Source organism: Myotis yumanensis, unplaced genomic scaffold, assembly GCF_028538775.1.
Source record: "Myotis yumanensis isolate MYYU_CA2020_CCGP unplaced genomic scaffold, mMyoYum1.0.hap1 SCAF_16, whole genome shotgun sequence".
Taxonomy (NCBI): Eukaryota; Metazoa; Chordata; class Mammalia; order Chiroptera; family Vespertilionidae; genus Myotis; species Myotis yumanensis.
In genome coordinates, this window is record NW_027223767.1 from 12,377,488 (window position 1) to 12,389,715 (window position 12,228).

General features: G+C 51.9%; 2 protein-coding genes across 17 annotated transcripts in view; one reads left to right on the plus strand and one right to left on the minus strand.

The window, feature by feature from the left end:
• The window catches only part of CHD3 (chromodomain helicase DNA binding protein 3), a 27,569-nt gene extending 21,219 nt beyond the window's left edge, over nucleotides 1-6,350 (minus strand). For 9 of the 12 annotated variants that reach the window (XM_070395068.1, XM_070395067.1, XM_070395065.1 and 6 more), the window contains exons 1-3: nucleotides 6,055-6,349; nucleotides 896-1,008; nucleotides 202-372 (exon numbers count right to left, since the gene is read on the minus strand). In XM_070395068.1, coding sequence (XP_070251169.1) covers nucleotides 202-372; nucleotides 896-1,008; nucleotides 6,055-6,310 — 540 coding nt within the window. In that variant the 5' untranslated portion in view covers nucleotides 6,311-6,349. Of the gene's footprint in view, nucleotides 1-201; nucleotides 373-895; nucleotides 1,009-6,054 lie in introns of all 12 variants that reach the window. The other 3 variants (XM_070395071.1, XM_070395070.1, XM_070395074.1) reach the window with 2 other exon arrangements.
• NAA38 (N-alpha-acetyltransferase 38, NatC auxiliary subunit) overlaps nucleotides 5,873-12,228 on the plus strand; it is a 25,555-nt gene continuing 19,199 nt past the window's right edge. For 3 of the 5 annotated variants that reach the window (XM_070395083.1, XM_070395082.1, XM_070395088.1), the window contains exons 1-2: nucleotides 5,873-6,034; nucleotides 7,777-7,876. The gene's annotated coding sequence lies outside the window, so the exon portion shown is untranslated. The remainder of the gene's footprint in view (nucleotides 6,035-7,776; nucleotides 7,877-12,228) is intronic. The other 2 variants (XM_070395086.1, XM_070395085.1) reach the window with 2 other exon arrangements.

Genomic DNA, 12,228 nt, shown 5'->3' on the forward strand with positions numbered 1-12,228 from the left:
GGCCCAGGGAAGCTGGTGGGCCCTACCTACCAGCCCACCAGCTTCCCTGGGTTTTCTGCTTCATTTCCCATTCTCCAGCCCAATCTCCCCCTGTCCCCCATTATAGCCTCTCCATTTAGCAAATAGCCCCCTTTGGGGTTCTCCCTCCTCACATCTGCCTTTACTACTCATTTCTCCCCCTTACTCCCTAATTCTGCTCACCTTTGGCCCACCATCTCCCTCCCCTTTTTTCCGCCGCTTTGTCTTCTTCTCCTTTTTTTCTCGGTGCTTCCGTCTCCGCTTCCGACCTGGTCCAGTTCCATATTCACTGCCTCCACTCTCCGACTTCTCCCGGTACTCATCTCGCTCAGAGCCAAATTCCTCTTCACTGTCCTAAGGGAGAGAAATAAAAATAACATTTCTTCAGCCCTACCATGTGCCAGGAACTGTTCGTAGCACATAATACATACTGTCTCTTTTAATCTTCACAACAATCCTATGAGACAGTAACTAATCTATTTGTATCCACGTTTGTGTTGCGTGTGTTTCTGCAGATGAGGAAACTGAGGCACAGAGAGCTAAATAAACTGCCCAAGAAGACAGAGGGCTGCTAGGCTCCAAGTTCATGCAGTCTACCTCTTGAGCCTGTGCTTTCAACTGCTTCTCTCTGTTGCTAAGGCAAGTTACATAGAAAACGAGGCTCTTCTCTGTTTGTAGTAAGTGAAATTAGGGTCCCAGATACATGAGATACAGGCCAGCAAGAGGTGTGGGGAGGTTGGTGGTGTGTGTGTGAGAGGGCGGGGGGGGGGGGGGGGGGGGGGATGGAGGCGGGGTAAGACAGGACCAGAAACAATTTAGGCCTCTGGGAATGGGTCTCCTGAGCCTTACTGTAGAGACAGAAGTCTTTAACACTTACAAGCTTCTTGCGTTTTCGGGGTTTTCCTGGCTTGTTCTCCTTCTGCTTCTTGGGTCCTCGTTTTCTCTTCTTCACACCCAATGCTGAAGGCAGCAGTCGGATGTCATCCTTATCTTTGGAGCAGAGAATAACAGAAAAACCTAAGCTTCTAGGTTCCCGGTCTATGCAGCCCCTTGACCTCACCCTTCCTAACTTCCTTGGTTCCTACTTCCCACTCTCTAGGAACTCCAGCGTTAACTCCTCCGAACCTTGACTCTTTTCACTGGATGCAAACAGAGTCTTTTAAGTACTCTGGGATGCTCTGGTTCTGAATGGGAGGTCAAGGGTCAGAAGGAAAGAGCAGCCAAACCACTCCCTTCTCTCCCCTCCCACTAACAAGGGACCAGGCTCTAGGCCATGGGCTCCGACTGTGGCAGGTCCTTTCAGTCGCCGCCAGGGCTCCTCCTGCCTTCCAGAACCTCACTCAGCCAGCTGGCATCCTGCCCAGGAACTGGGGAAGCCATGCCCAGCTGCTGGCCTGGCCCGACCCCAGCACTTGGAGTGGGAAGACACAAGCTGGCAGCTCCCTAAGCCAGATGCTGAGAAGGGAGAGCCAAAGGTGGACACCTGGGTCCTCACTCTAACACCCTGGGGCCCTTCACATCCTTTTTGTGAAGACGGAGGCCTCTATATTCCTGCAGATGATCACCCAGCCTTCTGTCACCCCAACACAGCCCTGGAGGAAAAGAAATTATCAGCTGGTCACTTTCACTTCTGGCCCCCAGGTTCATAGTTTCTGGCTCCTTCATCACACCCTAACCCTACATTAGAAAGTGTCCACAATTACCTAAATACTAGAGGCCCAGTGTACGAAATTCATGCACGGGTATGGTCCCTAGGCTTGGCCAGCAATCAGGGCTGGTCGGGGCCTTCTGGCTGCCCGCTGGGGCCTCCCTTCCCCGGCTGCTGGTCGGGGCCTTCCTTCGTTCTGCACCGCCCCCTGGTGGTCAGCACAAGTTATAGCTAGCAATCGAACTCCTGGTGGAACTCCCAAGGGGACACTTTGCATATTAGCCATATATATATATATATATATATAGACTAGAGGCCTGGTGCACAAATTTGTGCACCAGTGGGGTCCCTTGGCCTGGCCTGAGGGATCGGGCCGAAACCGGCTCTCTGACATCCCCTGAAGGGTCCTGGATCATGAGAGGGTGCAGGCCAGGCTGAGGGACCCCACTAGTGCATGACTGGGGCCACGGAGGGATGGAGGAGGTTGGCCAGCCAGGGAGGGGCCACGGGAGGGTTCCAGGGCGTGTCCGGCCCCTCTCGCTCAGTCCCAATTGGCCAGACCCCAGCAGCAAGCTAACTTACCAGTCAGAGCCCCATAGTGGTCAGTGCACATCATAACTGCCTTAGCATATCATTAGCATATTATGCTCTGATTGAACGGCTGACCAGACGACCGGACACTTAACATATTAGGCTTTTATTATGTAGGATTCCTTCTCCTCCTAAGCAGCCTGGAATCTGCCTTCAAATCTATTTCTATATCCCTGCTCCCTTTGGGAACTCTAGGGCCCTATTCTTTGTCCCTTAGTCTAACCCTTCATTTCTAAATTTAGTTCCAGATATCCTGACCATTCATAAATAAACAGTATGGGAGACCCAGACAAAGATATAGGCACAGACAACACCCTGCATCTATATTATCACATGCACAAGCATACACTCATAAGCACACATCGAGGATAGCCTGTACCTGCTTTCAGCAGGGCTACTGGGCCCCTAACTTTCTCTCCAAATGTCTGTCAGAGAGGCCGGGGCTGGTTCTTCCTTGATTTCCCCCCTACCCCACTCCCCATGACCCCTGCCAGTCTGTGGAGGCTTAGGAGACAGAGTTACCCCAAGCAGAGGAAGACACAGATGCCACACAGACATGGAGCCCTGATTGGCTTCGCTCCCACAGCAAGCATTAGACTAACCAGCCAGACCTGTCTTGTCAGGCAGAGGTGGCTGTGGCTGTGGCTGTGCTGGAGAGAACCAGCGCTTGGCCCAGCCCCTTGCTCCAGGACACACAATCCTTCCTCCCACAGCAGCCAAGGGAAAATTAGCCACAATTAACACTGGAGGCCTCCGTTTCCATGGCCTAAGAATCCCTTCAATTCTGTTCTTCCTAACTCCTGGATCCCGTGTCCTCTCCTGCAGGAAGACACCCTAGGAATGGGGGGGAGGGGTCTGCAGAAAGCTCCCCACCCTCCCGGGAATGGGGGAGGGGGGCAGAGTGAAAATTGTAATAGGAAATAGGAAGTCAGTAGGACGCCAGGCCTCAGCAGTCAGCTCTCCCTAACCCCGGGGACGGAGATTAATAGGAACATGGAAACGGGGCTGCGGGGAGAGTGGCAAGAGCCGGCCAACTGGCTCAGGACCAGGGAAGCCGCCTGGGTCGCCACCAGCTGGGGGTGGGGCCCGGCCCTGGGACCTCGCCGCCCTGAGTCCAATCCCCACCCCGGCAGGTTTCCGGACTTCGGAAGAGACGGTGGTGGGGGGAGGCTAGGTAGCAGCGTGGCTAGGAAAGGAGAGGAGAGGAAAGGGAGGGCAGTGAGGCAAATCTAAACCCCAACCTCGGTCTCACCAGCCACTCAAAGCTGGCCTGGAGCCCAGACTCTCCCACAGCCGGCGGATCGCGGGAAGACGGCGAGGGCGAAGGGCGGGGAGCGTCGGGCGGAGCCTGGCGGCCCCGAAAGCGGGAGGAGCCTCGCTGCAAGCCGCGCCTCCCGCCCGCCCCTCTTCTAATCTCACCATCAATCTCTCACACATATATTTATTTTTTTCTCAAATTCCCTTCCCTCCCCCACAACGAACCACCATAATAGGTCTGCTGCACATGCGTATTGCACGCAGGGGGTGGGTTTGTATCTTCAGACCTTTTGCAAAGAAACTACCAGAATTTTCCGCACCACCCACAATCATTCCCCACCCCCACCCCCAGGAATCACATCTATATATTATGTTATATTATTTCTCTAGACTTGCCAGAAGGGGGAGGGAGAAGAAATGAGTTTTGGGCTTCCTGCTCCCTTCCCCCATCAATACGAGTGCTATTATTTTAAACGTTCAACAATGTAAGGAGACTGGAGAGGGGGGAAGGGATAAAATTGGTCTTGGGGAAAAATGTAAGACAAAATGGTGAGAATCAAAGCAGTCAGAAGGAAAAACAATAGAAACCTCTAATGCGCACTTAGAAAAGGCTGAGGGAGGGCAGCCTGAGCAAATTTCCTTAAAGAAGGGTGATTTAGCCCACACTTAGACAGAAATAATGAGCAGACTAAAAATATTTTCCCAAAGTTTTACCCCAGAAAGTCATCTAAGGTCACTGATTAGACTTGGAGGGCTGAAAGGGAGATAAAAATTGCCCTGGGAGACAGAGGAGGTGGGTTTTCAATTCAAATAAAGAATTTTAAAAACATCTGACGTTTCTTCTGGTCTATTCAGAACGCAGAGAGGGAAAGGGGAGGGAGCACTGACACAAAGACCCATCTCCCCCTCAGACCCTGCTCCGCTCACAAACCTAAATCCCGATCAAAACCCCCGATCGCACATCCCAAGTTGGAAATGCGAATGGGTGACAGCTGCCAATCCCCCATCGGGACCGACATCTTCCTTTCCCTCGCTTTTAGCCCCTTGGGCTGTTTTCCTGGCGCCTTCCCTCCCCAGCTCTTGATTCCTTTTCCCTGCAGCAAATCAATGGGCTCGCGGGGCCAACTTTCTAAAAACTTTTCCCCTTTCAGAGAAGCCTGGCGGTGGTGGAGAGGGCTTTATCCCGTTTCACCCGACACGCAGCCCCCTGCCCTCCTAATAGAAGCACCTACTCTCCCCTCAGGACGCCTGCCACGGGCGCCGCAGATCTATAGGACCGGTTTACAAAGAGCACGCTGCTGGACGTGGTGAAGTTTGGTGCATTGGTGCTGCATGGCGCCCAGAGGCTCGGGGGCGTGGGTCTCCCCTTTTCACTGCCCAAGCGGAGGGTGTGGAGCCTAAGGATGCTCGCCTCGAAGACGAGAGAGAACTCCCGGGAGAGGGGTCTGCGCGGGGCCGTCGTCGGCCCGGGGCGAGCAGGGTGTCCCCTCCGCAGGGGGAGGAAGGGCCAGGAGGCGGGCGCCCGGTCGTCCCTGGGGAGGGGCCGAGTGCCGGCCGGGCCGCCGGGCCGCCGGGTGGGCAGTTCACTCGCCCCGACCTGGTCGGGGCGCTGGTGGTTCCGGCCAGAGTGACAGTGAGTGGCAGCCACGTGAGGCTCCTGGTCGGGCAGCTTGGCCACCCGGACTGACAGGGGCGGGGGGGGGGGGGGGGGGGGGGCGGGTGCGCACTTGACACAAAAGAGCCCCGAGCGCCGGAGGTGGACTTTGGGGCATCTGGGCCCCCAGACCCTTGCCCCCCCATTCGAAGTGCCCGCTCTCCCTGCGGGGTTCCCGGAAGTGGTCTGCGTGGAGGGTGCCGCCACCTGCCCGGTCCTCGGCGGCCCACAGACAGGCACGCGACCCTCCCCCCGCAGCCCCGAGCCGGCGGACACTGAGGTCCCGGCAGGTGGGGGTCCCACGGACACCGCCCCCCCGCCGCCTCCGCGACTCCTGCGGGGGGAGGGGGAGGGCCGCAGCCGCTCCACACGCGGACACCCCACTTCACCGCCGGCCGACCCCACCCGGGCCGGAGCCCGCGGGGTGCCCGCGGCCGCCCCTCCCCCACGCGCCCCTCCCCCGCCGCCGGCCGGCCGCCGGGTCTCCGCGGTCCCTCGCGCGGCCAGGGAGGGGGCCCGGGCTTCGCCGCGGCCGTTTCCTGCCTGCCCCCTCCCCGCCGAGGGAAAAAAAAACCTCCTCCTCCTCCTCCCCCGAAGCCGCGACCGAGTGGCCCGGTCCGCGCGCGCAGCTCGCGCCCAGCGCTCTCCAGCCCGGGCGGCGGCGGCGGCGGGGGCGGGGGGCGGCGGGGAGGGGAGGAGGCCTGGCCCCGCGGCCGCCGCCGCCGCCCGGACCGCTCGGACCGCCGCGGGGCCCCGGGCCCGAGACGGCGTTCCGCGCCCCGGATTCGCCTCGGTTCGGCCGCGCGGTGGGTGCGTCGCCCCAGCCCGGCCTCGCGCGCCGGCGGCCCCCTCGGGCCGGGGCGGGGGTGAGTCGGCGGCCGCTTACCTGGCGGCGGGGGCGGCGGGGGCGGCGGCGGCGGCGGGAAGAGGTGGCAGGCGGGGGGGCTGTGGCGGTCGCGGTCGCGGCCCCGGTCGTGGCCCGGCCCGCGCCCGAGGATCCCCTCGTCGTCGTCCTCGTCGTCTTCGTCGGCCGCCTCCACCTCCTCCTCCTCTTCGTCACCCTCATCTTCCTCCTCTTCTTCCTCCTCCGACACCACCATCTCCTCCTCCTCCTCCTCCTCGTCCCTCAGAGGGGAAGCCATCCTGTGGCTCTGGCCCCCCCACCACCCCCCCACCCACCGCCCGCCCGCCTCCCCCACCGCTACCACCACCCCCGCCTCCCCCTCCTCCCCCTCCTCCTCCTCCTCCTCCTCCTCCTCCTCCTCCTGGCGGCGGCCTCCTCCTCCTCAGCCTCCCCGGCCCCCCAGGCCCGCGGGGCGCCCCCCCCCAGAGCTCCCGCCCGCGGGGCCGCCGGCTGAGGAGGGGGCCGAACCACCCAAAAATGGGTTCTTGGAAAAAATTGAAGAGAGACTTTTTTTTCTTCTCTCCTTCCAAGAGAACAAGAAAGGAGGATTAAAAGAAAAAAAAATTATATATATATATATAAAAGTTTTCGACTTCCCTCTGCCCCCCTCCCCGTTACTTTAAATATATTTAAATTCTGAGGGGGGCGCTCAGAGATATTTCTCAGAGCTGAGGCACTAAGATGGCCGCCTGGAAATTATTTTTAAAACAACCCCCCCTGCAGCACCGCCACCCCCTCCGCGAAGACAGGGAGAGGGGGGAAAATCCCCTTTTCAAACAAAATGGCTGGCTTAATATTTCATGTTCACCCCGGCCCGGCCTCCTCCCTGTCACACCCCCACCCCGGGCTCCTGCCCAGAAACCCACCAATTTCTCCCCTTTTCCATAACTGATTAGTGCACAGATTAATAGAGGTTTCCGTGTCCTGAGTGAGTGTGAGGGAGGCGCAGGGGGGGGGAGGCAGGGTTTCTGCATAAAACAAAAATGGCTGCTGGGCCGGCGCCCCCATAAGCAGATCTGGGGGGGCACTAATCAGTACTCATGCTCAGTCTGACATCAGCATAAATTGTTAAAGGTTAACTAGTTAGATACTAGTCCAACTACGCGTAATTCTTTTTCTTTTCTTCACTAGTCCCTTCCTCCCCACCTCCCTTCTCTAAAGAAAAGCGCTTTTTTTTCTTCCCTGAATACTTCAGAAGGGAGTGGTTTGATGTGAAGGGTTGTTTTTTTTTTTTTTTTTCTTCCCCTTCAGGCATTGAAAAGGAAAAAGATGAAATATATGTTTATATATAACTGTTTCTACACACCTCATGGAAGTCGAAACGCGCTTAATTGTGTACCTATCTTTTCAGCGAGAAGGGATACGGGATTTTTCTTTCTTTTAAAAAGTGGTAGAAATCCTAGTGACTTTGGGGGGAGAGATATGAAGAGATACAATGATTGAGGTGTTTTTTCTTTTTTTTTTAAAGGAGTCCATGTTTGATTCTCCCCTTTGCCCAGCCTTTGCAGGGATTAATATTATTGTTGTATATTTTACCTTCACTCTTCTCCGTTACCTTGCCCGTCCCTTCCCCAATTGCTTGAATATAAAAATCATCTCACTTAGGAAATTAATTTAGGGGTAAATGGAACAGATTTTTAGAATAAAGGGAAAATAATCGAGTCTGAAGATTGTGAAATGACTTTCTCTTTTCTCCTATTTCAGTATATTTCCCTTCTTCCATGATCTCCAACACTGATAAAGTGGAAGAAACTGAGGTACCATGGCAGAGAAAAGTAACTGGAACTGAGAAAAAAAAAAAGAGGTAGGGGATTACACTCCCATTTTCATCTGATTCTGACCCTTGATTGTCAACTGTACCCAGTGTTTGTCTTTAAAATGGTACCAGGAATCAAATGGAAGATTGAAAAGGAGTCAAAAAGTAGCTTTCTCACCCAGAGACTTGATCGAAGAAGTCGTAAAATAAAATTTGCCAGCTGAGCAATGCTAGCAAAGAAAGGGCAAACAGCTCGGTTCTACGCTTTTTTGTTCTTACCATCCTTTTCTTGCTCTAGTTTCCTCTTATTCTTTTCATCTCATTTTGCCCTTTGCTTCCCATCCTATGTCTGTGGAATCATTCTCTTCTGGGTTATTTCCCTGTATCTTAAGTGTGGGTGCCAGCACCCAGCAACCTCTGCAGTTCAGGGGCACCTTCAGAGAGAGGGGTAGTAGGCAGCAACCACAACGTATTTAGTGACAAGGAGCATTGCAGATTTTTGCTTAAGAGGCTAAAAATGTTCTTTATTCATGTATCACGCTGGCCCCCCCCCCCCCCCACACACACTAATGTACTTTATTGAGCATTGATTTCCATCTTTTTCTTAAGCTGGCCTTTGGGATTATCTTGCCTCTGCTCCCATATCATTCCTGTGAGTCTAACTCTTATCCCTCTTCCATTTGATCATATTGTGTCCTCTTAGTCTCTCTTCCTCCTAGTCCGTCTGAGTATTTCCTTTTTTCTGTATATGGGCTTCTTGGGATCTGTCTTTATTTTTCACTAAGACTTTATTTTTCACTCATCCCTTTGACCCTCGGGTCCTATACCTCTAAACAACTATCCGTGTCTGTCTTCATTCTGTTTACTTCTGTCTTCCAGGATCTGACTGCATGTGCCTCTTCCTCATGTCTGTCTGCCTGACTCCCCCCTCTCTGGCCCCTCTGTGTGTGTCTGGGAAGAGTGTCCTCATGTGTCTGTTGACAGCCCTACACATCATGTGCACCACAGTCTCTGCCTCTGCGCCCTCTCCCTCTGTGCTGAGTGCCTCTTTCTGCCTGGGGATCAGGCCACATGTGCCATGAGCTGCAGGTGTGGGTGGCCAAAGGTGGCTGCGTGCATCCCTGTACAAACATTCATCATTCTCACGAGTGTGCTTTGCATACAGATCTGTTAATTTGCCTGATTCTTCCTCTTCTCCATCTCTCCCTCTTCCTGCCTGCTTCTCCTGCTCTCTTCTCTCCCTACTGACTTCTTGATTTTTCTTCTTCTATCCTTGTTTCCGCCTGTCTCTCTACCTGCTTACTCCTATTATGGTGTCTGTCTGCCTGCCTGCCGGTCTGCTCCTCCCTGACTGGCTGCCAGCCTATTTCTCTCCCTGGTTGTCTGTCTGCTTCTCTGGCTGTTTGCCCACCACTTTCTCTTTAGCCATCTGTCTCCCCGCCTGCCTGTCTCTATCACTTTTTCAGTCTTGGTTTGTCTACCTTCCAGGCCTTGCCATGGTTCCCTGTATTGGTTCGTCTCAATCTTACCCTTCGACTTGTTCCTCCTTTTGTTTATGCCTGTTAAGTTCATGATTTTTTGGTCTCCCTTTATGTCTGTCTTCTTGCCTTCTTGCTTGCTGCTATCCCACTGTTTAACGTTTGTATCTTTTTTTTGTTAATATATTTTAATTGATTTCAGAGAGGAAGGGAGAGGGAGAGATAGAAACATCAATGATGAGAGGGAATCATTGATCAGTTGCCTCTTGCATGCCCCCTACTCAGGATCAGGCCTGCAACCTGGGCATGTGCCCTTGACCAGAATCTAACCTGGGACCCTTCGGTCCACAGGCTGATGCTCTGTCCACTGAGCCCAACTGGCTAGGGCAATGCTTGTATCTTTTTAGTTTATCTGCTTATCAGCTGTTTCTCCCTTGGCTTCCTCTATCTCAACATCCCATCAATGGTGATGGGCTCTCTACCCCAAACCTCTCAGTGAACCCATTACTCCAAAGTCTTATCTGCCTTCTTGCCATATCCCTTGCCTTCTCTCATTGATTACTTCCATTTCATTTGTCTCTTTTTCTTTTTGTCTTTCTAGTTCCTCAGACAGTCAGCCTGCCTCAGTCTTTTTGCCATTTTCCCAGTCTTTCCTTGTCTTCCTGCCATTGTGCTGGCTCTGTTGTCCACATCTTGGCTTGCTTTCCTTTTTCTTCTTATTTTTTTAATCAACTTTTAAATAGACAGTACATACACATGGTATAAAATGTTTTAAGTACTAAAAATGTCCTGTGAAGAGTAAGCCTCTCTTGCCATTCCCCCGTCCTTAGTTCTTCCCTCAGAGTTGGTCACTACTTCATATTTCTTGGATATTGTTCCAGAAAAGAGTCTACATATATATGTCTACTTGCTTTTTGCTGCACTTTTTCCTGCTTCTCTCCTAGTTCTGCTGAATGCTTCTTCCTCTTCTAGTCTGTCAGGACTGCTTCCTATTTCACTGGGCTTACCATCTCTTGCCTCTTGTCTTTTTTATTCTACTTTATGACACTTGTCTTTTAAAAAAATGTATTTTAATTGATTTCAGAGAGGAAGGGAGAGGGAGGGAGAGATAGAAACATCAGTGATGACAGAGAATCTTTGATTGGCTGGGGATTGAGCCCGCAACCTGGGCATGTGCCCTGACTAGGAATCAAACCATAACCTCCTGGTTCATAGGTTGATGCTCAACTCCTGAGCCACGCCAGCCGGGTGGCATTTGTCTTTTTTATTGACTGGTTGCTAGTTACGTGCTTTTATTACCAGTACCTGAGGAGCTCTTAGGAAGGGCTTGCTCTCATCTCCTGTTCTACTCTACATAATAAGTTGTCTTGGTGACAGCCCACCCCTGCTGGTCTTTTCATCACTGAAGTATATATTAATTGAGAAAAGCACTGGTAGTACTGAAAAATACCATACAAATGTGGGTACAATTTAATAAGTACAGACAGTTTGTAAGCTGAGCTTACATCTACACAGAGTAGATACAGGCCCGCTCTACCTTTTCCACATCTATATTAATTCTTGTAAAAGTATATGGATCTAGATCCTTTTAGGTTTAGCAGCACTCTTTGACTGTTCATCTAGGCCTGCCCAAGAAGTTTTTCTTCCTCCTAGTCTAAAAACTTTGCTTTTTACTAAAGCTTTTCTCCCTTTTCATCCTTCCTTTGACTCCTCTCACATGCCATCTTGGAGGTATTATAACTCGTTGGGAGAAACAAAGATATAGCCTCTATCCAAGTCTCTTCAGAAAGGTGATGATAAAACTTTCATATACAATGCTCTATTCTTTCATTTCTGCTTTTTACTGCCCGTATTCCTGAATTGAACGGTTTTAGCCTCCATCTCTGTGTCTCTCGCCTGTCTTTCCCTCTCTCACTTCTCTTTCCTTAGTTCTGTCTCTCCGCTTAACTATCTGTCTTGGGCTCCATTCTAGCCTCTCTTTCTGATTGGCTACCTTCCCTCTCTTCTGTCTGATTGACCTCTATCCCTCCATCACCCCATCTGTCTGCTGGATTCTCCCTGTCTGTCTGCAATAATACACGTATGTGATAGCACTTTTTAAATTTTAAAGCACTGGGTAGTATAAGATACCGTCATGTCTTCTTTCTTTCCTTATTGTTTTTTCCTTTCTCTGCCTGCCTTCTTTCTCTCTACTCCTTTCTGTTTTTCTGTTTCTGCTCCTCTTGGTGATCTTGCCTGCCTGTCAGTCAGCTCCTTTCTTTCCTTGCCAACCTGTGTTTTTTTCTGCCATCCTTCGCTATCTGCTCCGTTCTCGTGTCTCTCTGTGTTTCCAGGTTCCTCTATATTTCTTTGACCTGTCTATCCTGTCTGTCCTTAGGCCCTTTATCTGTGTCTATGTGTCTCGCCTTCTCCAGCTGCTTGTCTCCCTCCCTGTCATTTTCAATGTGGGTCCCACTATGTGCCTTTTGCTATCTTCCTGTACTTGAAAAAATGAGAAGAATTAAAATACTATATAACTGATTGGTAGAGAAGAAAGTTATTTTTTTAAAAATATGTTTTTATTGATTTTAGAGAGGAAGGGAGAGGGATAGAGAGATAGAAACATCAATGATGAGAGAGAATCATTGTTTGGCTGCCTCCTGCACGCCCCCCTACTGGGGACTGAGCCTGCAACCCAGGATGTGCCATTGACCGGAATCAAACCTGGGACCCTGCAGTTCCTAGGCTGACGCTCTATCCACTGAGCCAAACCAGCTAGGGCAAAAGTTTTTTGTTTTAATGAGAAGACCATTATAGTGAGAACAAGGAACTGAGGCATACAATTGTCAAATGCAAACCAGAAATTAGATGCCCCCTCACAAAGGAAAACATTGTAAAGGACTTCAAAGCCAATAATAAAATTATTTATATAAAGCAAAAGCA